Source organism: Erigeron canadensis, chromosome 4 (assembly GCF_010389155.1).
Source record: "Erigeron canadensis isolate Cc75 chromosome 4, C_canadensis_v1, whole genome shotgun sequence".
Taxonomy (NCBI): domain Eukaryota; kingdom Viridiplantae; phylum Streptophyta; class Magnoliopsida; order Asterales; family Asteraceae; genus Erigeron; species Erigeron canadensis.
The window spans coordinates 38,166,480-38,193,118 of record NC_057764.1 but is presented as its reverse complement, the minus strand read 5'-3'; the positions used below and the strand labels follow the sequence as shown (position 1 = coordinate 38,193,118).

The 26,639-nt window shown below is 34.3% G+C and overlaps 3 protein-coding genes and 1 pseudogene across 4 annotated transcripts; 1 reads left to right on the top strand and 3 right to left on the bottom strand.

Annotated features, from left to right (window-relative positions):
• Positions 1–1,225: 1,225 nt before the first annotated feature.
• Positions 1,226–7,653, bottom strand: LOC122597558 (3-hydroxyisobutyryl-CoA hydrolase-like protein 3, mitochondrial). Its single transcript, XM_043770136.1, has 10 exons — positions 7,440–7,653; positions 6,929–7,030; positions 6,677–6,741; positions 6,029–6,163; positions 5,845–5,941; positions 5,352–5,481; positions 4,463–4,641; positions 3,515–3,642; positions 3,333–3,434; positions 1,226–1,540 (listed from the first exon to the last, which is right to left on the bottom strand). The coding sequence occupies exons 1-10, from the start codon at positions 7,651–7,653 to the stop codon at positions 1,439–1,441; spliced, it is 1,254 nt and encodes a 417-aa protein (XP_043626071.1). The 3' UTR covers positions 1,226–1,438.
• An 891-nt stretch (positions 7,654–8,544) lies between these two features.
• On the top strand, positions 8,545–11,219 carry LOC122597557. Its single transcript, XM_043770135.1, has 3 exons — positions 8,545–8,621; positions 10,230–10,905; positions 11,031–11,219. The coding sequence occupies exons 1-3, from the start codon at positions 8,545–8,547 to the stop codon at positions 11,217–11,219; spliced, it is 942 nt and encodes a 313-aa protein (XP_043626070.1).
• A 2,693-nt stretch (positions 11,220–13,912) lies between these two features.
• On the bottom strand, positions 13,913–16,746 carry LOC122598703 (annotated as a pseudogene).
• A 4,887-nt stretch (positions 16,747–21,633) lies between these two features.
• LOC122596247 (VIN3-like protein 1) lies at positions 21,634–26,396 on the bottom strand. 2 transcript variants are annotated; one of them, XM_043768797.1, is made up of 6 exons: positions 26,337–26,396; positions 25,760–25,810; positions 24,492–25,194; positions 23,705–24,015; positions 22,539–23,622; positions 21,634–21,934 (listed from the first exon to the last, which is right to left on the bottom strand). In XM_043768797.1, the coding sequence occupies exons 3-5, from the start codon at positions 24,947–24,949 to the stop codon at positions 22,571–22,573; spliced, it is 1,821 nt and encodes a 606-aa protein (XP_043624732.1). In that variant the 5' UTR covers positions 24,950–25,194; positions 25,760–25,810; positions 26,337–26,396; the 3' UTR covers positions 21,634–21,934; positions 22,539–22,570. The 2 variants fall into 2 exon arrangements, with proteins under 2 accessions (XP_043624732.1, XP_043624731.1); XM_043768796.1 differs by having other exon boundaries at positions 22,545–23,622.
• Between the last annotated feature and the right edge of the window lie 243 nt (positions 26,397–26,639).

Below are 26,639 nucleotides of genomic sequence, written 5' to 3'. Positions count from 1 at the left end.
TTTGGTGGCTAAAAGTTATACAAGTCTTGATCCTTTTGACCTCCAACAACCGGTGAGTGCAAAAACAGAGCATTCGCCAGACCAACCGTCCAAAAGTTTGAAAACAAAATCATTAATTTCTACTACTATTATCATCAACAACCGTCTCTAAACCCGAAACGACCTCTTCTTCTACTTTTGCCTTCTCAGCTGCATCAACTACCAGATATAGTAATTTTATTTTCCTTTAAGACAACATCTCTTTCCTGAATATACGTACAAAAGCCCTAAAAAAACTACTAGAATAGAGATTATCCGGTACAACTTGCACTAACTCTTCCATCCATTCAATATTATCCGACAATACCACTTCTTCCACATTATGCTCAGACTTCTTACCATCTGTCCATCCAACACACATACGATCTAAACTCTCTATAATGAACCATCACAAAATACCAACTTTCGGACCCATTAATCAAATATACTTCCCCACTTAACCTTACAAACAACTTTTTAGGTAAACTTGACATTTTTGAAGAACTTGTTTACGAAAAAAAAACCAACTCAACTCAGTACTTATAGGAATACAAACTTAGAGTTAATGCTAACCTTTCACATTCTAAACCGTCATATACTAATGGTGATCATTTAACAATTAATAACATCCAAACGTAGAGTAAATGCTAACCTTTCACATTCTAAACCGTCATATACTAATGGTGATCGCACAGACATCAAACTCGAACTAAACAATAAAAAACCTCAAAATAAGACAATCTTACAAACGTACAAAACAACCCGTGAAGCCCGGCCGTGCAACGCACGGGCCTTCACTCTAGTACAATTAAAAAGATAATGTAAGTTGTTATTTGTTTTGTTTTTTGTTTCTGAAAGACTAAATGCCAGTGAATATCAATAAAAACTGTACACTACTTGATCATTAAACCTTTAATACGAAAAAAACCTCATTATTATGAGTATTATTGTATTAAGCTTATCCAAATATCCATCATCTTTTTGTCATTTTTCGGATTGTTATTGGGATTTTAACACCCCCCACCCCCAACCCCACATGCAAGGATTCTTTGTTGTTGTTTTTGCAAGAACTAATTATCCAGTCCTGATCATCCGATACCGTGCACTCAATCTCATAATAGAAAGCAAAGATCTTGAGTTTACGTATATATATGTATATAAAGCCGCCCCCATACAGCCATACAGGTAAACAAACAAATGAAAACTATTTTTCACCCAAGACTCCAAGAGAATAACTCACCTTCGAGTGTAATTTCTTACTAAAGTAAAAAAACTGACAACGGTCACGCAAATCATACATGACGAAGTTGTAAAAAAAAAAAGTTCTACAACATGCACGCACTATTAAGGAGTAACATTAGCTAGAAGTTCATCTCTTTAAACTTGCATGCTAACATAAATATTGTCCTACTATCACTATCTAAACACCGAGTTCATCTGCCTCTGAGTTGAGTGGCTTAAAGAGAGCTTCCACTTCACTTGTTTCAACTTCCTCTAAGCTTGATGGATTCCACTTGGGGTTCTAGAAAAGTTTCAAGGATATAAAAAAGAACTTTCTATAACCTACATACTCAAAAAGCTTAATAAATGGTAAATGAATTCGAATCATGATAATTGACTTTATATTACACTAGATTAAACCTGTGCAATGCACAAGTAATTTCTATCCATAATAAAAGCTCAAAAAATAGTATTTTGAGATATGATAACTCAAGTTGAGATAAAGCCAATGCCACAAAATAGAATTGAAACAATCGGGTCTATATATGCATAGGTTTAAATTTCTCATGAAAAAAAGTTAATCATACCTTCTCAAAAAAGTCTACAATATTTTTTTGTTAAACCGTACAATAAAGAGATATAATTGATTTGATACTTTTATAAATGATATAATCTAATGATATACATTTAAACAAATATAAATAATTGTGAAACAACTCTAAATAAATAATAAGAATAATGTGTAATCTCTCAATATATATACTAATAATCAACGTAACTTTGTATTTTGGTGAAGAACAAATCTCTCTATATAAATAAGAAAGGATAATTTTTTCAATAAGTTTAAAGAGTTATCAATAATGTATAATCTCTCAATATATATACTAATTAATTGTTCCATGTATATACATGGAACAATTAACTAAAATAGTTAAATTAAAATAAAAATAATAGTGCATATCCTCCATATATTGCAGCTGATTATTAGAGATTTAAGACAACCGACTTGTTATCATGTATTTTATTTTTTTTACTTTTTAATTTGTTACTAATTATTAATTAATGATGATTAGGATAAAGAATACTTTTTACAAGAATGTTTAAAGTTAGGAAATTCATGTAAGACACTTAACAAAAAATCTTACATAGGATTCTCTCATAATTGTCAGCTAATGAAAAAATCATCCTCTCTTAGTTATATACAGAGAAAACTGAGCATTTAAAATAAGTTTTTATATTTATTTATATATAAAAAAAAGTTATACATCGCAATTTAGGCAACGATGATTGTTATGAAAATATTAATATTTCATTAATATTAATTTGTTATAAATATGAAACTAAATCATTCCCTTAAAAACAATGGTTACTTGTGAATTTAATATATTAATATAAAATACAAAAAAATAGATATAAATATATTATATTTATTAGATGATTTAAAATTGGAAAATCTTATCATATAAATATACCAATATTAGATGTATTCATTATTTAAATTAAAAAAAAAAAACATATTGATAGGAAGATTTTAAAATTGTTAGCTGACATATTGTCTTGTTTAGGCGACTTGTTCTCTAGGTTTATTTTTTTGCTTTTGTATTTTTTTTATTATTAATTAATGATGATTAGGATAAAGAATTATCTTAAAAAGAATGCTTAAAATTAGGAAATTGATGTATGTATGACACATAGGAAAAAATCCTACATGACATTCATTCATAATTGCCAACTAATAAAAAAATTATCCTCTCTTAGTTATATAGAAAGAAGCCAACCATCAGTCTGACAAGACCAGAGTTGCAAAAAATGACGATTATGGATATGTTATAAAAAAATCTACATCAGAAGGGGAATATTGAATTTTGCATGGGTTGGCTTAACCTAACTTTTATATTTTCACAAGAGCAATAGTTTTTCGCAACAAAAATAAAACCAGGTGTGATGATTCCGATCATCATTCAATGACCTATTGCTTCACGAATCAGATGTGACAGGTTTTGTAATCTTGTTTTTTTTTTTCAACAAATAAAATAAATCATGTGCGTTTAAAATTTTAATTATTTTAAAGAATTTTCAGAGGGTGTACATACCTGATCCTTATCCACCAATACTGCCCTGACCCCTTCAGCAAAATCACTTCGAAATGACGACCTTAGAGCAATGCGGTATTCGGTTTTCATAACACCATTTAGCTATATACAACAATAATCAGTATACAACAAACAATTATATCAAAGGCATGTATAACATGAAAAAAAAAATGGGAACTCACCCTGGATAATTCAGTTTTATTGTTTTTGCATGCAGAGGCAACTCTAGAGAAGTAGCTTTGTGTAAGGGAAAGAGAAAATGGAGCACCTTTCTTAATCCCCAGAAGTGCATCTGTTGCCCACTGTGAAACTGCTCATAAAAAGAACGTTGCTCTTATTATTGAGACCCGATATTAGGTGTGTTCGCACACAGTGGGGGATCTAGGGTTCTAGTTAACTGGGGTCCTTAAGACTTTGGTTCACTGACTTGGTTGAGATGAGATAAAAATGGAATATAAAAAGGATTGGGTTACAAATGCAAACATACAAACATAAATTCAATGATACCATTAAAAAGTTATAGTGAAGTCGACTTTCTTATACTTTTGTAGAATTGGTGTTTTGTATTCGCTATTTCAATCATAATTCGGAACATCCTTCTCAATGCAAAGAGGTTTCTGCCACTTTCTTAAGGGGGTTCTTCAACATAAGTTACATGGGTGCCTAAATGTTTTTCAAGGGTGGTCCAATGACCCCCCTTAAAATAGTGTGGAAATGTCAGTGTTCGCATCAAAGGTGGTAAGTTGGGTGGGTTGGGTAATGGGTCATTTTCAAGAGCTGGGTGAAACAGGTCAGTTATAATTTTTTGGTCCATTTTTCCAAATGGTTTGCTAAATATGATTAGATGAACATTTAAAAATTACAATAAAACTACACGGAACTTCAAGTTGTTTGACCTCTTATACCCCATTAAGACCATTCTATTTTCCAAAGCCAAACAGTTCTGCCTTAAAGTCGTTCTGTATCAGATAAAACCTTATGAAATTATTATTTTTTGACCCATTTGAGATAAAACATCACCCAAATCAACCCATTCATAAGGACTGGGTCTAAACTGCGCTAGTTTTACAACAAGAAGAATACAAGCATATTTGGCATGTCCAATTCATACATAGTAGTAGTTTTTGTACCTGGTAAATCTGCATTTTGTTGATGCTTTTCCAGGTCTTCCATTATTTCTTTAACAGATTTGTTTGCACCAAATGTTGAAACTATATGAGGCAAAAGTAATTTCAATCGGGATTCTGACTCGGGGTTGCTACTGTATTTTGCTAATATCGATTGGAGGTCATGATGGGGATCCTCAGAACTGTAAATCAAATCACAAAACACATATATATAGTTCCTTTTAAATAAACAATTCAACAAAATTAAACTGGTTCACCTACATCGGAAAAAAAACCCTTCTAGTATATATTATAAGCTTAAAAAAACATGCATCCTTAAAAGAAAGCATACAGTGCAAGCCTTAAAGCATTTCTTGCAAGATACGAAGTCATAAAAATTTACAGAACAGAACTATAGCAACATTTCTTGCAAGCCAGTTTAGTTGATCAACGAAAAGCTCAAATAGACGGCGTTATTATATTAAGACATATTAGAGCTGGCGATATGGGTTGGGTAATACATCATAACCAGACGGGTAGTTTTGAGGTTGACCCAAAACTTTTTTTTTTTGTCCAAAAGATTCTTTGTTTAAAAAATAAATAATGTCAAATTATCATTACAAAAGTTCTGTTACTTCAATGATAATGCAATAATTTAAACAAAACAGGTTAAAAGATTTTATGCATTATAACACAGTTTCAGACGTTCAGCTACTTCTGACCTAAACAGAAAAGTTTCATGTAGGCTGAATTTTCTTTTATTCTACCCATTTAACCCACTATAAATGAAATATAACCCAAATCAAGCCATCCGCAAGTAAAAGGGTCAAAATTGCCACCTCTGGGATATATCATATATGTATGCAGTTGCAACTAGCAAGATATAAACATAAAGGGATGGTAAGAGATATACAAGGTAGCTGACAAGAGAGCCTCCTTAAGTGCACTCAGATTTCCGGATTGTACAAAGTGTGTTCCCAGACCCACATAAAGTGCATCAGCTGCAGTTGAAATCCTGTTGCCGGTAATTCCAAGATAGGAACCTGTACAGAGAAACCATATTTCATGACACAAGAAGACAGAGACAAATATTTGACTGGGCACATAGAACATATGTGTTCCGTATACAGAGCCATTATTTAGCAAACTCATAGCGTTTACCCTCCCTGTCCCAAATATTTCTCAGCATTGAATAGTCAATTATAGTAAAAAAAATTTAACGTTGTGGATTTAAATCTTTGCTGTTATTTAGATGAGTAAATTAAGTTAAAATCTCTAACGAGTACCGGAACCGGTATATGCAGATAATTTTCTAAAACAGATTTATTCATTTTTTGTAACAGGAATGTCCTATATTCATAATACCATAAACTTAAATGCTTCTTACAAGAATTCAGCACACATACCAACTGATCCTTCTCCTGGACTTTGTGCTGCAATGTAAGCAAAGCCAACATCCGGAAACAAACCAATGCCATTCTCTGGCATAGCAAGAAGTGTTTTCTGATAGAAATCATAATGTATAACGTACAGTTAGAATTTGCCATACGTTCTACCACAAGACTACTGTCAACTTGAACAACAGATTACCTCCGTTATAATTCTGTAGCGGCCATGTCCAGATAAGCCAATACCAAATCCCATTGTCACACCATCCATGAAGCTTATGTAGGGCTTTTTGTAGTCGGATATTTTACAAATAAGAGAGTATTCAGCAGCGAAAACCTGTAGAGATAGCATTCAGTCCCTATCCAGACATATAAAAATTTAAAGTAAAAGCAATCTAATGTCCGGATCACATGCAACAGACCGTGTCCATCATAAGAATAAGTAAAAGAGTTGGAAACTGTTATATAATGTCAACAAGATAGCCATTTAGACAAATTTTCATAGAACACAACTACAGTGGGAAATTGTCAACACTGGCTAGCTTTAACCATAAGCTGTTGGTTGTGGTTTATCTGGGGATGGTTCGGTTATCAGGATTCCAGAAGGTAATACCGAAAAAAAAAAACATGAATGAAATTCTACGACCACGTCTTATTCCGATCACCACCTATTGATATAAAAAGAACAAAGATTTCTATTACCAAACATATAATCAGTGTTTTGGTTTTGATACAAGGTAATGAAGTCAATCACGTAGCTACCTTACAGATACTACATTGCAAATTATATAATTGCAGCCAATGCTAGTCCAACATGACACTTGTATAAAAACGAACAATATTAATAGACCTTTTGCACAAGAGGTGTGTTTTTGTCCTTTTGAATTTCAGCAACAACCCCCTTAATATCCATTCCTGCATGTCCACGAATAGTTATTTTGAAACTTCCCATAAACCCATATTAAAAGTTGACACTTTATGGGAAAAACACGAAAATGACATAACCACAAATTATCCACCTTTTCGTACCAACTAGGTTCAAGAATAGTACAGAAGTGGCATAATTGCCTATGAAAGACAAATAAAATATGATTATTGATACCTGCAGAAAAAGCACGCGATGAACTGCTCTCAACCAGAACACATTTCACCTTCGGGTCCGTTTCCCATACATCAAGAAAACTTTTGTACCTTAAATCCATATCTGCATTCAGCAGAAAAAACCGTACCTCAATTAAAAAACAACGCATTTTGAGATAAATTAAAACGAAACTACAATAGTAAAATACTGACTGAGTGTAGGCCTTTAGGGGGGTAAAACAATATATATATAATTCATATAACAGGTATACAAGATAAGAAATGTTACACAAAATATTAAAACTATGCAAATTCGGATCGATAAACTTAATTAGCCATTTCGCTATTGAACGAAAATACTAATTGTTTTAAGCTCGAATAGTGATATTTAATCTCGCAGTAGCTTTAAATCAATCAACAATCCTATTTGTAACACACACAAAAAGGAACAATTCATACGACTCATTTTAATAAAATCATTATAAGAGATTCAAAATACTATATAAAAATCGTAAGATAATAAAAAGAAGGACCTAAATTCATGGCGTTGAGAGCTTTAGGACGATCGAGAGTGATAACGGCAACGCCGTTTGGTAATACGTTTCCTTTCACAAATTCATCGGCGGTGGCAGCGGCAGCCATGATCGTGTAGTTTTTTAGAGAGAGAAAATGATTTGAGTAGTAGAGAGAGAAAGTGCGAGTAAAGAGTGATGATGATGATAGTCTGAATGGCAGCTGCACTCGCATTTTATTTTTTATTTTTACAGCGATATATATAGAGAGGAGTGAACTCAGTGAAGTGAAGTGAAGCTCGTCAATATTTCTTTTTTACATTTCTGTTATTTTTATTTACTTGCTTACTTTTTACTTTGATTTTCAACCGGTACGCGAATTTTGTTAGAAAATAGAAAAGGTTTATAAAATAGAAAAGTGAAAATAAAAACTGAAAAAAACAGTTTTTTAATTTTAGTGCAAAAGTTGGAAAAGAAAATTTTCATTTTCTAGGAAAACTTTTCTAAAAAATTACAATTTAAACGCGTTTCCTGTTTTCCATGTTTTTTTGGAAAATAAAAATGGAAAACTAGAAAGTTTTCTTGAACTAAACGCACCCTAAGAAATTTATGATTTTTTTTATAAAACATTTACTTTTGTAGTAATGAAATTTTAAAAATATAAGTTTCAAATCTTCGATTGTATATGTAGCCAGGATTTATAGTAAGCAAACCACCTTCGGTTACTAATATTTGTTTCTATAATATTTTAAGTTTTAACCATCATTTACAATATTTGTGTCTTATTCATAGCTTGCCATACACACGTCAACTTTCCGTTTCTTCAGCTCGGTATCATAACTAAAATAAATAAATATTAATAATATCATCTTATTGATAATACTAGTTTCATGTTTTTGATGGGATTATTCAGGTAGTAGCTTTGTTGAAAATAAAAGTTTGCAGAGAAAAATGTAAAAAGCTGCTGAAATTGGAGTACTAAATTAGTTATTAGCAAAGGAAAAGGCAAATTATACTTTTATTCTTAATTTATTATTATTTATTTACCATTTACTTTATAGAAGAAAAAAAAAAAATCATACACCTACAAGCTAGGGCCTAGGGGCACCCCCTCCTTGTGTTAGATATGGCAACAATAGTACCCAAGGGCACCCCTCATTGTGTTAGATACGACAACAATGGTACCCAATCTTTAAGAGCTGGGTATGAAAAGGTGAGATATAAACAGTTTTGCCTCTACCTAAAGATAAAGAGATGCTTTTGTTAGATATGAATGAGTACAAACCTATTTTCTTATCTCTAATGATAAATTTGTCATGCTCTTTCACATAATTCAATCTCGGTAAATTCATATTATTCATAAGATCATCCATAAGATCCCGATCTGAACTATAAAACTGTAGGACCTCTATCAAGTGTAATACAATTTCGTTGTAATAGTATATATCCAGAAATCGCCATAAGTCACCATCGAAAACCCATAATAATCCACATAAAATTACTAAAAGTATCAAGTAACCGCCTAGAAAATAACACACGTACCAGTATCCATTCACCCATCTCACCAAAACCAGTAGCAAACTTGGACGAAGTGACAAGGGGAGGAGGTTCTGATAAATGGATATGGTTAGGAAGGAAAGATAATACGCTTACGGTGAAGAGTGTGAAAGAGTTTCTCTCAAGTGATAGATATCGAAGCAATGATTTCATCTTTGATTGGTGCAAATGGGTGCCAAGAAGATGTAACCTTTTAATGTGGAGAGCGGTTTTGAATCGTATACCTACAAAGCAAGCCCTTTTAGAAAGAAATTGCTTGTTTGCAGGTACCAGGGATTTCGGCTGTGTCCTTTGCCACGTCATGGAAACGGTGGAACACATTTTTTGTGATTGTATTGTTGCGGCCAGAGCTTGGCAGTTGATCCAGGAATTGTGCAAAACGGTACCGTTCTTCCTCTTCGACCTTAAAGACCTGCTTGAAGTCAGTGAGTGATCTTTCTGGGAAGAGCAAGGAGGAAAAAGAAGCACTCAAGGGTATCATAATTATCGGGTGTTGGACCATGTGGAAAGCAAGGAACGAAATTATATTCAATAACGGTTCTCTAAATATTAGTTATATTATACAAAGCATTAAGTCGGTTGGGTATCTTTAGTTTAATAATAGGTCGAAACATAAAGCTATTTCTTGGGAGGATTGGTGTAAATTTAAGGTTTTATACTTGGATGTAAATAACAGCCGGCGATTTGTCGGGGTGATATTAAATGAAACTTTACTTTTCAAAAAAAAAAAAAAGCAGTGCAGATACATCCAAATTATAGAATTGGCATTGCTAACTCGACAAATGTCAAAGAAAATGTACATTGATAAATGCTTCTATGATTAGCAGAAGGCAAATACACCTAGATCTCATCTCTACACAACTAAAATATATGAATGACTATTTTTAATGGACGAATGCTGAAATGTTAACAAATTATGTGATGCCTACGAATATATCAAATGCTTCTCCATTATCCCATCCTAATCTGACAATAGAAGTTCAGGCATTGTATCATCCCCCTATAGATCCTTTCCCCTATACATGAAGAAAAACTGCCTAGACAAAAGACAAGTAAAATTGATCAGCACATGTTTACCACTAAATGTGGATTTATTAATTGCAGCCAAGTTGAAAATCAAGGGGTATTTTTGGTACATATATAAATTGAAGGATAAAAGTGTAAAATCAGGGGGCATGTTTGTGCGTGTAGTACCTAAGTTTGGGTACAATTTGCTATACCCATCATTTTCCCTTATTAATTATGCTCTATCAGGATTCAGGAAGTAAAGAAAAAAGAAGGGGTTTCGTTTATTGCTTTTCAAGAAATTCAATGTTCGTCGGTTGATGATAATATGATTAAAAAATTATGGGGTATTTCTAGTATGGAATGGGAGTTAGTTGAGCCAACGGGAAGGTCGGGTGGTATGATTAGTGTTTGGGATCCAGGAGTATTCATGAAAGTCGATGTCGTCAAAGACAGTAACTTTTTGGCAATAAAAGGGAAGATCAAAGGTCATGTCGAATTCTATTGGCTTGTTAATGTTTATGCTCCGCAAAAGCTCAAGGATAAAAAAAGCCTATGGGATAAGTTAGCGATTTTGAGATGTAGTAACGGGGGGATGTGGTTGTTCATGGGTGATTTTAATGTTGTTAGGATCCCTGAAGATAGGAATGGGTCTATCTTTAATACTAACTGCACGAGAGCTTTTAATAACTTTATCTATGAGTCAGATTTGCACGAGTATGAAATGAAGGGAAACAGATACACTTTCTTGAAGGAGAGTAATGGGAGAAGGAAATTTAGCAAGATTGATCGATTTTTGGTGGGTAATGAAGTTCTGAATTGCTGGCCTAATGCGTGTCTTAGGGCACTTCCGAGGCTATTGTCGGATCATAATCCAATTATGCTTACAATTAAAGAAATCAATTACGGTCCTAAGCCGTTTCAAGTGTTCAACTCGTAGCTGAATAAAAAAGATTTTGAGGAGACCGTAACTAAAGCTTGGAACGAGGCAGAAGTCATGGGACATGCTCATTTGAAACTTATGATGAAGATGAAATTTTGAGGCAACAGCTGAAAGTTTGGAGAGACAAAAATCGTGATAATGAAGCCGAAGAAAAGGAAAGATGTATAGAGGAATTGGCAGAGCTCGATGAACTAATGGAAGTAAAGGAGCTAGAAGAGGAGGAAAGTTGGACCAGAACCGAATGTCTAAGAAGAATCGACGAGATAAATGAGTCGAACGCCAAGGATCTTAAATAGAGATCTCGTATTAAATGGGCTATCGATGGTGATGAAAATTCTAGATTTTTCCACGGTTTTATTAATAAAAGGAAGTCTATCAACAACATCCCGGGGTTATTAATCAATGGTGCTTGGGAGGATAAGCCTAAAATGGTGAAGAAATACGTTTTGAGCTTTTTTCGAAACAAATTTAGTGAAAATTGGGTGATCAGGCCTAAGATGAATAGCTGGGACGGGCCTACATTGAACAGTACAGAAGCTCAAGGACTTATCTCTCCCTTTACTACAGAGGAGATCAAGAAGGCGGTTTTTGATTGTGGGAGCGAGAAGGCCCCAGGCCCTGACGGGCTTAATTTTAAGTTTGTGAAACACTTTTGGAAGTTATTTGAGGAAGATTTTAATAAATTATTTAGAGAATTCCATTCGAGAGGAAGGTTCAGCAGGGGATGCGGTTCGTCCTTTATAACTCTCATTCCAAAAGTGAAGGATCCTGGTGATTTGAATGACTACAGGCCGATTAACTTAATAGGAGTTATTAATAAGGTGGTTTCAAAAGTGTTGGCTAATCGTTTAAAGAAGGTGGTGGGGGCGGTTGTTTCGGTTGAACAGTCAGCGTTTATTAAGGAAAGGCATATTGTCGATGGACCGCTTGTATTAAACGAAGTCTTCTCCTGGGCTAAGAAAAAGAAGAAAAAGTTGTTTGCTTTAAAGATTGACTTTGCTAAGGCATACGACAATGTTAATTGGAACTTTCTAATCTCCACTTTAAAATGGATGGGCTTTCCGGATACTTGGTGTAATTGGATATATGGGATCTTAGCCTCGGCTAGATCTTCCATTCTTGTTAACGGGTCGCCGACTTTCGAATTCCAATGTTATAAAGGAATGAGGCAGGGTGATCCAATTGCCCCGTTTCTATTTATTATCGTTATGGAAGCTCTCTCTGTTATGATTAAGAAGGCGATGGCAGACGGGAAAGTGAAAGGGATTGAACTGGGGAATGGTCCTATCCTTTCACACCTTTTTTATGCAGACGATTGCGTGTTGATAGGGGAGTGGTCATATGGCAATTTAAAAGCAATGGCCAAGGTTTTAAGGGTTTTTAATTTATGTTCAGGACTATAGATAAACTTTGGAAAGTCGTGCTTGTTTGGGGTAGGGTGAGCAATACGGAGGTCGTGGATATGGCTAAAGAGGTCAATTGTGAGGCTGGTTTGATCCCATTCAAGCACCTAGGAGTCTGGATTGGCGCAAACATGAACAAGTCGGCTAACTGGAACTTTTTGATAGATACTTTTGAAAGCAGATTATCTCGTTGGAAGGCTTCTAGCTTATCGGTAGCAGGTAGAATTACTCTTCTTAAATCAGTAATGGAAAGTCTTCCATCATATTCTTTTTCGGTATTTAAAGCTCCTGGAAAGGTTACCAAAGCTCTGGAAGTTTTAATGAGAAAGTTCCTGTGGGGAAGTACGGATTCGGGCAGGAAAATCCACTGGGTATCTTGGGAGAGGGTCGCCTCACCTAAATGTGTGGGTGGGCTGGGTATTTGCAGATTAAGGGATACAAATATTGCTTTCTTGTCTAAGTGGTTATGGAGGTTTAAAACTAAACCGAGTAGCCTCTGGAGGACAGTTATTGATAGTCTACATAGCACGAAGAGAGGCTGGAATAGCTTCCCGGTGAATGAGTATTTACCCGGAACATGGAAGAATATTGTAAAAGGAGTTACTACGGTCAAAGTCAACAACGTGGGTATTAATAATCTTCTAAAGGGGGAGGTTGGTAACGGTACTGACATTAACTTCTGGCTTGATAATTGGGCTTGTAGCGAGCCGCTTCGACTCAGGTTCCCCCTTCTGTTTAAATTGGAAAGGGAAAAAAAAGCAAAGGTAGTGGAGAGACTTAATGGGTCTTGGAATTGGGTGAGAATGCCTTCCGACCCGGTTGAAATTCGCGAGATGGATAACCTCACAAGTTTGATCGGTGGGTTAACAATAGAAAACAAACCGGACAGGTGGGCTTGGCTGGGAGGAGCTGATAACACCTTAACTGTTCGGAATGTAAAAGACTTCCTTCTTGGCGACAAGGATTTCAATGACAGGTATGTTTTTGATTGGATTAATTGGGTTCCTAAGAAATGTAATGTGTTTATGTGGAGAGCGGCAATGGATCGTATTCCTACTATGGGTGCGTTATGGGCTCGTAACTGTTTTGCTTTGGATCCGGTCTGTGTGCTTTGTGGGGAAGAAGAAGAAACAGTGGAACATCTTTTTTGCAAGTGTGAAGTGTGAGACGACTGCTAGAGTTTGGCATTTCATAAGTAGATGGTGTAATACTGCACCATTTTTCATTTTCGACATAAAAGATTTATTGGAGTTTCAGGATACATCGAGGAAGAATAAAATAGAAAAGGACGTTCTGAAGGGTTTGATCATAATCAGCTGCTGGTGTATTTGGAAAGCGAGAAACGAGTTGAAATTTGAGAACATTAGAGTGAGCACCATGAAAATCATTCAAAATATTAGATCACTCGGTTTTTTGTGGTTTAGAAGTAGAACGAAACATAGAGGTATTTCTTGGAGTAATTGGTGTAATTTTGTACTCATGTAAATTGTTGTATATTACACCGCCGGTGTTGCACCGGGGTGAGTGTGAATAAAATATTTACTTTTCAAAAAAAAAAAAAAAAAAGAAAGAGTAAATACCTAATAAAGGGGTAAAATGGGCCGAGGCCACCTCCAAATTCAAAACAAATTGAATGACAGTATCTTGTCCCAAGTTGCTATCTTTAATGCCACAGCTTGCTGCAAAATCCATTTCTAGGCCGCTTGATATTTATAATATCAGCGAACGAGTGAAGCAACCGTTCAGCAGAACTACATGGATCATCAATCAGGGTCCGAATGAATGTGTTGACCACTCTGCGTTCCTGCTCGGTTGACCTCAAACTAAACCAAGTAAGCAGTTTTAATCTAAACTCTTGCTTAATAGTATACCCTTGGCATTCGAGCCACCGGATGATTTTCACACAATATTCAAAGTTTTCATATTCATCCTTAAATGAATCAACTAGACCCACTATTTCTTCATTCAGATCAGGCACAGTAGCAACATTCAAGTCAAGCCCGCGTGGAGAAGATACTTGATCGGCTATTGGAGTTTTGGGTTTGACCACTTTATTATGTCCACTCAAGGCCACATCTGAGATACCGTCCAAGTAGCCACTTTCTTGAGCCTGAACTAACTGGAGGATCTTCTCGAACTTTAAAACCTGAGCCAGCTTCAACATCTTTTGCACCAGAGGTTCCTGAGAAACTGTAATCGAATTTGGGTTCTTGTGAATTATTTCCACACTTCCGGTGAAGCACTTGGCCTCTGAATGGCCCAAATCACCAGTTTCAGTGTAGGATACAACCCTAAATGTGTATTCAGTGCAAGGATGCAGATTGGATATCAGAATTCTTCTTCGAGATCTTGGAAATATTTTAACAGGATCTTTTGTGTGGCTCCTCACTGTTGTTTTTGAGTACCATAACTTAAATCCTAGAATATCGGTTGATAATGCAGTTGATACTTCTATCAACACCAATACTACCGAAGTAGCTGTTACATCTTCAAAGTATACCTGCACGCAGCTGGCCGGAAGCGAACCTTCTGTATGGAAGAAAATAAGGAAAATACAATTACAATATAAAATAGAAATTTACTTGACTCGAGAACAAAAAAAACTGTTGCACATACCTTTGCTTTTCAGGCTCATACTACAAATAGTAGCAGAAAACTCATCTGCTTTTTCGATCACAGTTGAACATAATGCTTGAACCTCAACTGCAACAGCGGGTCTGCTTACAATGCCCCTAGCCATTTTGGCTGATACACCACTCAGTGGGCCTACCTCAGTTTCCAATTTAGTTTTTGCCTCTTTAACAATATCATGGAGCTCTTGAAATCTTGATGTGCCATCCAAAAGTCTAAAACTCAAATATAGCCTGTAGCAAAGACTATCAACACGCCGTGCATCCTTAACAATAACCAATTGCTTTTTCCAGAACCTACATTAATATATTGCCCCAACAAAGCAGAAAAAACTCAAAATTACAGAAGAAATGAGATAGAGGTAACTAATGTATCAATGTATTTTGAGAACTATCAGTAGAGGTTGTACCTCTGACGCATTTACGTATAATGGGTTATTTCTGGCCATGTTGTGAATCAACATTATGATATGTACCAAAACCTTTCCTTTTTGACATGTCCCAAAACATTGACCAGTCACCCAACCCATGCATTTTGCTGACTCTATGGCTGTATCAATGAGCAAGCTTGCATTGTGTTAATGTAAATGCATATGAAAGAAGAGAAAATAAATATAAAAAACTCACCCAAGTATTCCCGAAACTTTACCACAAGAAACACAACAATAACTCCCGTCTAGCGGCATAAATTGGCCAAGATTAACAACCCCTACTTTTTCATGTTGTAGGGCACATTCAATGTGGCAAGATAAGCCACAAGATTCCCCACTGGAAGAATCTGATGTGCATTCTAACCAGAGACTGGGATCCTTGTTATCATCAAATAAGTGGCAAATGCAGCAAGAACATCTCTTGCAGAATGTATTGGCTGCAGATAAAACAGCTCTACAAGCAGAATTTATGCAGATCCATGTATTTGAAAACTTTTTATCGCCAACTGATTCTGTAATGAGAGGAATTCGAATAGGATTTTCCCCTTTTTTGTTTTGTTTACCGGGTGCCTTTTTGAGATCGTGATCTTTTAACATTTGTTTACTCAACTTGACAGATGCTTTTTAATGACGCTGGTTGCTTTTTTCCCTTATCACGGCAACCACTGAAGAGATTTTTCCTTGAACTGGACTTCACAAACTCTTTAAGTAGCTCTGAAGTTCTTGAAGCATCATCTGAATGATTATATTTCTCTGGAGTGCTCTGAACACTAGAAGATAAACTATGAACACCTAGACATAGAAAGAATCTAACATTTAGTTCAAACCAACAGTTGATAAAGAAAACATTAAAAACTAAAAAGAAAGAAAAGAATTCGTTTATATTACAAGAGTAGCGTATCAGACTTTATAAGCTAGTGGTGGTCATAAAACTTTAACCATTCAAAAGAAGTAACTTCAATTTACCCCAAAGTTGCTACAAAAAGCTTCATGCATACCAACACACAAATATGGAGGCCTAGGGCTCTAGGCGCAAGGTGAAAAAGAAATCTGCCCTGGAAAAAAATATGCTGTACCAGGTAAAACATGCTAACATGATTTAGAAAATTCACACGAGATACTGAAAATAATGTTCTAAAATGATTTAGAAAATTCACACAAGAGACTAGAAGTTATCGAAAATTAGATACTACAATGTCTAATGCAGGAGGCAAAGGTAGATGAAGCATTACTTTCGAAAGTTATGTAATAGTTTAACCATTGTGAAATGACACATACAAGTTCCTAGAATATGATGTGCATGAGATACAGAGGATTCAAGTTCTCGCCTTTCGCAACAAATTTATCATCTATATCCATAATGTTCAGGCAGCCTCTCTCTGTGATTAAAAAAGTAAGGAGAAAGAGTCAAGCATTATCACAATTGAGAATGTTTCAGCTGAGGAATAATAATAATTTCACCCCCAGCTCAATGAGTGTCGGCATCTATGGAAAGTCATCATCTTTTCAAGTATTTCTCGTGTGGAAGGCTATGAGGTGAAAAACTTACTCAATCATGGCTACTTAATTATTTCACTATTTAGCAAGGAAATAATGAGGACACTGTAAACGTTTAAACAAAATAGCTTCCACCATGCCCAACATCACAAAATAGATAAAGTGTTTGTTAAATTATATGATATTTCAACTTGCATTGCCCGACAAATAGAAATATAAATTAATCAATCCTCACAGCCATTTCGACTACATTGATTCTATCGATTAACTAACACAACTTATATTTAGTCAATATGAGTTAATAACATTACATCTTGCTCAGCATATTGTTTCTCTTTACCAGTTTGTCCCAAATCAACTCTATTTTTTGTAATACTAAATTTTGCAATCGACAGCGAACACACACAACACCGGCAAAAAGAAAAAGAAAAATGATTACATTAATTAATAACATAAAAATAAAATAAAAAACCTTAAACTTTTCACATATACACGCTCTTGTAAAAATTCATAGCTCAAATATATATTAGAATATAAAAAAGCACAATAATAACTTAATCTTTTACATAAAAGTAAATAAAAAGGAAGCACATTTAGCTAAATGATCACTTATTCTTACAATAAACTTCATACATCGTCAATAAAAATGTAGAAAATTATTCATAGAGTCAACAAATTATACAACATAAACAAATGTCCAGAAATCAAAACTTGAAGCATATATATATATATAACGAGAGCAAGTACCCGCGCGTTTTGACGGTAAAATGATGAGGGTGATAGGTCATAAAGTGTGATAGGTCATAGGAGGTTATATGTCATAGAGTGTCATAATCAAATGCCTTAGTCGTACGGGCTCCACACTCGGATTTAAAAATTCGTCGAAAGTATATCGAATGACATCTCTAATGAAAGAGCATGAAATTTTAAGAACACCCATATAATTTTTATAATTTATCGATGTACGGTTTTTGAGATAAAAGATTTTGAAAGAATTAGAGGAATAAAATTATTTATGGAGGAGAGAGAAAATTGTATGCATTGATGTATGGTACATTATGCATTAATATGTGTATATTGTTGAATTGAATGTTGAAAGTTGAAAAGTGGATTTGCTTTATTATATAGTATAGAAGTATAGATATAGATATATTGTTGAACTGAATGTTGAAAGTTGAAAAGTGGATTTGCTTTATAATATAGTGTAGATATAGATATATTGTTGAATTGAATGTTGAAAGTTGAAAAATGAATTTGCTTTATAATATAGTATAGATATGTGTATATTGTTGAATTGAATGTTGAAATTGAAAAATGGATTTGCTTTATTATATAGCATAGATATAGATATATTGTTGAATTGAATGTTGAAAGTGAATTTGTTTATAATATAGTTTAGATATATCACAATTAAAAATTTTTTTTTACAGATATGAGCACATGAACTATGAACATGCAATTATTATACAACCTATAGATACAATCATATGTACGTATATATTAAAAAAAAAATTAAAAAATAAGAAAGAAAGAGATAGAAGAGATACCTTTTGAGGAATGTGTCTGCAGAGAGAGAAAAATAGGGCTTTTGTTTATTATTGGGTATAGGAACCCCTAATCAGCCTAATATTTACTAGTTTTGTTTTTTTTTTTTAAAGGTGAATTTTGCTTGAGAACTTTGTGTCACGATTCGACAGCGGGAGGTCTAATATATGTTGTATTAATCGGGTCCGCGCTAGAAAGTTCCCTCGAAGTAGAAATGCCTATTTCAAATACCCGATGGGGGGAAAACCCCCTACTAATCCGCCCGAAGGCATGACAATCAATAAGGGTAAACCCTGCCTCCTCAGACTTAAACCTGGGTATACCCAAGCCAAGCCTTCATAGAAAGACTTCATATCTACTTCCTAAGTCTTGAACCCAAGATCTCTTGCTTGTAAGGCAGATGCTCAAATACTTGAGCTAACTAATCATCTTTTTTTTTTATTAATATTTACTGGTATTTAAAAAAAAATAGTCGACCTTTAATAAAAAAAAACCTTATAAGCTTTCGTATGGACTGTTTCGGAGTGACACAATCAGGAGAAAATCAAAACGTTTGAGATGGTCTTTGTTGATGAATTGGTATGTATTTTTCAAATTAAATACTCTACACTTTTTTTTCTCTTTTTATTTAACTAAAGTTGAAAACAAAAGGTAAACTGAAATCAATATTTATTTTCATATCTTTCTTCTTTAACTTTCGTATTGATTAAGTTGTGATATTTGTCATCCACTTTTTGTTTCTCTTTTTATTTAACTATAGTTAAAAAAAAAAAAGTAAACTAGATTTAATATTTATATAGAATTAATTTTCATATGTTTCTTATTTAGCTTTTGTATTCACTAAATTGTGATATTAGTCATACACTTTTTGTTTCACAATTATTATACGATTTATATATCTTGAGACTACTTATCAAATGAACGGGTCTAAACACTAGTATATAAGAATAAAGATTAAAAAAAAATGGTACTTTTTTGTGAGAAAATAATTTTGATTCGATTTTTATTATTATAAAAAACAAAATTATTTATTATGAATTTCGGTGAAAGACATGAATGTGTTTAGTGGTTCACGCGAGTGATGAGCGCGTAGGGAAGTGGAATCAGTTACAAAAGATGGAGGTTGTTTGTTGGTAAAAATGTGTGTACAACTAACGCTTTTTCCATAATATTTTTTACAACTTGAAATTAAGTCATTGAAATTATTGGGTGGAGATTCTCTCAAGTTACTTTTAACTTGAAGAGTCAAGTTAGAGAAATCTTAACCATTAGATAAAAATTAAGGGTTAAGATTAAAAGACCATCTTTATATCTTGGCCTTTGATTTTTATTTAAGGGCCAAGATCTTCCCAACTTGACTCAAGTTGGGGTATCAACTTGAGCAAATCCTCACCCGAAATTATTGTACGCCATATGTGACACAATTCTTCCTTTTCAAGCACCTCAAATGGTCAAGCTATTGGCTAAAAACTTTTCATTAAGTTATTGCTCCAATGGTAAACCTCAAAAAAAAAAAAGTCTTTTTAATACTTTTTAATTATGAAACAAAGATGAGAGAGTGTAAAATTTTTCCAAAGACTTGAAATTCTTCAAGCTATTTGGAAAAAGCTTTTCACTCCAATGGTAAAAAAAGTTATCTAAAAGCTTAATGTAGTAAAAAACTTTATAAAAGCTCCATTGGAGATGCCCTGTAGAGCATCCCAATGGTTTAATTTCAATAGCTATTTTTATAAAAAGTCATCCCAAATGGTTTAATTAAATAGCTATTTTTATAAACAGGTGTAAGAATTTTTTTTTTTAAGAGTTTTGTACTTTAATGATGAAAACTTTTTTAAAGCTTAAAGTTAAATAAAATATATTCATTTAGTACAGAAGTAGGTTTCTTACCTATTGGTTGGTAGAAATTAAGCTTTTCATCAACTTTTTTATCTTAAAAATTATATTTTAATTAACTTTAAACTTTAAAAAAGGTTTTTACCACTAGAATACAAGACTTTTTTTAAAAAAGCTCTTACACCTTTTTATAAAAAAAAATCTATTAAAATTTAACCATTGGGGATGCTATTAGACCATCCTTAACTATTAATTTTTTCACCTACATTTTTTCTGATACATCAGTATCAACTTCTCATCACATTCCTCTTCTTTTTTCTTTTTTACCATTCACCTTACTTCACTTACTATGCCCCACATTACCATACAAAACATCCAATAAAAATAAAATATCTAATATATAAACAAAAAAAATTGATTCACACTCTCTTTTTCACCCTATGTGAAAAGTTTATCTTATCTCGTTTCACCTTAAGCTTTCACTTACCCTTAACAACCATTCACCTTCTTGCTTAGTCATAAGGGTTTCACCTAGGTCTTACTAATGGTCTTATTGCTATATCATCTTCATGAAACCTCTTCTTCGTTCTTCAAAAATACATTGCTATATCATCTTCATGAAACCTCTTCTTCGTTCTTCAAAAATACCCAAAAACACTCTCATACCAACCATATATCTTTTTCTCACATATATAAGAGGCTTGTTCTCATCTAAACTCAACCCATATATACTGGAATTTGACCAACTCATTGGTAAACGGGTTAAAACACACAATTATTTCAAATTCATTAGTATCAGGTATTCGGGTATGGTAGTCAAATCGTGGATATAAGTCACATTATAATCACACAACTTTCCTTCTTCATTGCTACAATACCAAAATTCTCCATGTTATCATTTTATGTTTACCCAAACTACCTTTCCGCTCTTTTTCACCAAAAAATAAATCTCTTCCAATCAAAATAGAACAAGATGATGCAAACTTGCATCAAATTCATTTAACCATTATCCATCCATCACACCAAGTTAGCATAATTCTCTTATTTATCAGCCAACTTAAAAGCTAAAAGTTAGTAATCAATATATAATAGACCTTTGGCAGGCAGTTTAGCATCAGACAAAAGGTCAAGGTTGGGATGCCAAAGCCGACATTTTTCCTGAAGGCCAGCTTCACTGATAATTTTATGAACTTGTTATGCACTAGGACTTATTTATATATTTCCAAACTTATAAGTTACAGCATTTAAACTAGAAGAAATTAATAACTGATTTAGGCATTTTAGCTATGTAAACCACCTTAGTCAACAGAACTCACCCATCTCATCATAACTAGTCACAACTTTTGGGTTTCAAAAACAGAGCGATGCAAGTAAGTCTGAATGATAAATTGGCATTGCTAAATTGATAATATCAAAGAAAATGGACCTCAACACATTGATAAAATGATAAATGCTTCTGTAACTAGCAGAAGGCAAGTACATAAAACTCTGATCTCTACAGAACTAATTGCTAAAAAAATGACTATTTTTAATTGAAATTTAAATAAAAGTTCTGAAAGTAATGCCCGTAATATAAAAATAAACTCCCTATATCCTACGGATCTGACCAGAGATGTTCAGGAACTGTGTCCCTCTATAGATTGTTTCCCCTATCCATGATGAAAAAATTGCCCTATACAAGAAACCAGAAAGGTAATCAGCAAACGCTGTACATGGCTATTTTCATTACGTTCTACCAATTACAAGTCAGATGATACATTAAAAAAACAAAGGGGTCAAATGGGTTGTGTGGGTTATATATAAGTAGTTCAAAAAAGTATTATTATTCTTCATGGTCATTAGTGGATCAAACTGACATGTAATATATTTTTTTAAAAATGTTCCAAAACACATTCACATACACCACTTCCAAAGCATGATGAGCAGCACACCGGCCACCACCATCACTGAGGATCATGGACATGGTGTTGCATCAGGGATTGATCCAGCCGACCATAGGGTAGTAAAGGCTCCACACTGAGTGCTCTTAATGCCTACAGCTTTCTAAAATCATTTTGTTCAAAAAAAAATAGATAACTGTTATGACAATATAGTTTTGCAATATATATAATGAAATAAACTATGTGTATATAACTGACAAAACTTAACATATTAGAGGATTAAAGCGTCACATTTTGATGTATACTATTAGTAGCCTACTTTGATTGATTACCCGACCCGCAGATATTGCCCCCTCTACATTGAGCACAAAGTGAATGATGGTATCTCGAACTAACTCTTACTATTTTTTCGGTGTATACTCCCACATTTAATGCCACAGCTTACTGCAGAAACCATTTCTAGGCCGCTTGATATTTATGATATCAGCAAAAGAGTCGAGTAACTGTCCAGCCAAGCTACATGGATCGTCGATCAGGGTTTGAATGAATGTGTTGACCACTCTGCGTTCCTGCTCGGTTGATCTCAAACTAAACCAAGTAAGCAATTTTAATCTAAACTCTTGCTTAATATACCCTTGGCACTCCAGCCAGCGGATAATTTTCACACAATATTCAAAGTTTTCATCCAAGCTACCAGGTCCTCCTTTGCGGGCCCCAAACGGTGAGCTGTTAATTAGAGTGCTATCACAATCATGTGTCTCTTCATTTGTACTAGCTGGCCTTTTTCGAGACACTTCAATCTGTGAAACATGGTGGGCCCAGTTTTCAGATTCACCACTACCGTTATCGGGATCAACATTACCTTCATCCCTAAAGGATTCGACAGGTACCACTATCTCTTCATTCAGATCAGGCACAGTAGCAACATTCAAATCAAGCCCACCTGGAGATGATAATTCATCAGCTAATGGAGTTTCAGGTTTGACCACTTTATTAGGTTCACTGAAGGTCACATCTTGAATACCATCGAAGTAGCCATGTTCTTGAGCCCAAGCTAACCGGAGGATCTTCCCTAGTTCTCGAACTTTAAAACCTGAGTCAGATTCAACATCTTTTGTACCAGAGGTTCCTTCATTATGAGGTACTGTAATTGAACTTGGGTTCTTATGAATTATTTCCACACTACCGGTGAAACACTTGGCCTCTGAGTGGCCCAAATCTCCGGTTTCAGTGTAGGATACAACCCTAAATGTGTATTCCGTACAAGGCTGCAGATTGGATATCAAAATCCTTCTTTGAGATCTTGGGAATGTTTTAACGGGATCTTCTGTGTGACACGTCTCTGTCGTTTTTGAGTACCAAAGCTTAAATCCAAGAATATCACAGGAAAATGCTGTAGATAGTTCAATTAACACTAGCACTATCGACGTAGCTGTTACATCTTCAAAGATGAACTTGCAGGCTGCTGGAAGTGAACCTTCTGCATGGGAGCAATTAGAAAAGTACATTTAGAATTTGATCTACATACTAGAGTCAAGAACAAAAAAAAAATCTGGACATACCTCTGTTTTTCGAGTTCCTAATAGACATAGTAGCAGAAAACTCATCTGCTTTTTCGATCACACTTGAACACAGTGCTTGAACTTCACCTGCAACAGCAAGTCTGCTTACGATGCCCCTGGCCATTTTGGCCGAGACTCCACTCAGTGGGCCTACCTCAGTTTCCAATTTAGTTTTTGCCTCTTTAACAATATCATGGAGTTCTTGAAATCTTGATGTGCCATCCAAAAGTCTAAAACTTAAATATATCCTGTAGCAGAGGCTATCAACACGCCGTGCATCCTTAGCAATAACCAATTGCTTCTTCCAGAACCTGCAAGAATAAAACCCCCAAGCAAAAAAGCAGAAGAAAATCAAAAACTTCAGAAATCCTAAAGGGATAGAAAAGAAAAAATGAGACTAATACATAAACAGATTTTGAGAACTATAAACCAATGAGTCTTTGGCAACTTTGACCCATCTACCTATTAATGGGTCGGTCCAGGTCTGTTGTATCCCAAACAGATCAAGCTTAAAAAAGAAAAAGGTCAAAAGCATCAGAAAGTGTCTTCAATTTATATAGCCTCCTATATGATTTTCTTTAACATCTAGTTATTGTAAAAAATCTAAACCTTCTGAACATATAGTGTTTCAGGTAACCCAGCCGATTTCGACATGCAAGATGTTACCTGTTTTGACTTTTGACCCGTCGGCCAACCCACCCATTTTGCCAATTCTACAAATGAGCACTCTCTTCTAACGCATTAATACAAATGCATAAACAAGAAGACAAAAGTGACAAAAACTCACCCAAGTATCCCTGAAACTTTACCACAAGAAGCACAACAATAACTCCCGTCTAGCTGCATCAATTGGCCAAGATTAACAACCCCTACTTTTCCGTGTTGTAAAGCACATTCAATGTGGCAAGATAGACCACAAGATTCCCCATTGGAAGAATCTGATGTGCATTCCAACCAGAGACTGGGATCCTTGTTATCATCAAACAAGTGGCAAATACAGCAAGAACATCTCTTGCAGAATGTATCAGTTGCAGATAGAACCGCTCTACATGCAGAATTTTTACAGATCCATGTATCTAAAAACTTTTTATCACCAATTGACTCTGTAATAGGAAGAATGCGAATGGGATTTTCCCCTTTTCTGTTTGGTTTCTTGGACAATTGGCACTTGGGACTACTGGATGTCTTTTTGAGATCTTGATTTTTTAACATTTTTTTATTCAACTTTGCAGATGCTTCAGCCATTTTATGTTTTGATGATGCTGGTTGCTATTTCCCTTGTGACAACAAGTACCAAAGATCTTTTCGAGGACCAGATTTCACAAATTCTTGAAGTAGCTCCACGGCTCTTGAAGGATCAGGTGAGTTATTATAAAACTTTAACCATCCAAAAGAGGCAGCTTCAATTTACCCAAATTTCACTACGAAAAGCCCCAACACACAACTAGGGAGGCTTGGGGCCTATGCATATGTTGTAGAACAAATCTGCCCTGGAAACACATGTAGATGTTAACATGCTAAATAATTTAAATGATTTGCACAAGATACTGGGGAAAAACATAATAACCTGAAAAACACCTTTCTTCACTAATTACTTTGGCATAAAATATCAACAACAATGAGCTAATATCAGAATGCATATCTAACATAGCTAGGAAAATCATATTCTGTGTTTCTCTTCTAGCCACCTCCTCACTTCGACTATATTAGGAGTTTCTTAAGTGTGTAATGGTAAATATACAATTCATCATCAGCTTACTTTTTGTGATGATTCTTAAGCTCAACATCTGCAAGTGCAGGTCAACCATTTTGTATATCATTGTGTTATTCATTGCATACTGTGTATGAGCTGGTGTATTCATGCACAAACTTCCACAGTTTGTATTTTCAATTTATTCGATAATCAATTATAAAAATAGATATACATGGTGCAGAATGCAATTGCCGGTCTGATGTCTTCCCTTACAAAATGTACTAAGCTAAGCATTGTTAGATGACATAAACAAGTTCCTAGAATATGATGCACAATATATAATAGATGAGTCAAGCTCTCACCTTTGGCAACAACTTTATCCTCTATTCGCATAATGTTCAGACGAACGCCCCCTGTGACGAAAAATCAATCAGCAATATCCAAATTGCAACCTAATAATTTGTAAATTGATAGTTGGCATATAAAAAAGCATCTATATGTATAATATATGATCTTTGCTCCAAAACATACATATATTTTTTTATATAATTAATTCTTCTTAAAAATAAATAATAAAAAAAAGTAAGCACATTTAGCTAAATAATCACTTTATTCATACAATAAATTTCATACATTGTCAAATAAAAATTGAAAAAATCACAGAATCAGATTAGAACAACCATCATGTTTTATATGATATATAATTTTATAATTAAATATAAATAATGAACACAAATACTAATTATTTAAAAAAAATAATGTGTATATATATAGATCGTAATTAACCAAAAAACATATAGCGGATCTGAGCACATAAACACGCAACAATCCAATTAGTGATATAAATCCAATAAGCTATAGATATAATTATATACATCATATAGATACAATCGTGTGTATGTATATATAATTAATAGTAACGAGCTGAGAATGAGGTACCTGTGTGAAGAATGTGTTTCAAGAGAGGAAAAAAAAAAAACAGAATTAGGGTTTTGTAAATAATTTTATTTAAATTGGGAATGCGTGTTTATTATGGAAAAAGGATGAAGGCATTTGGTGGTTCACGCGAGTGATGAGCGCGTGGGGAAGTGGAATCAGTTAGAAAAAGGATGTGGTTTGTTGGTGATCAACGTACACCAAACGCTTTTGACTTTATGTGGTTGTATATATGAGGCTTGTTTTAGTAGCCGCAGTGTAAGCGCGTTGCCTTGCTTTTACTTTATCAGCTTATTTAAGTTGTTG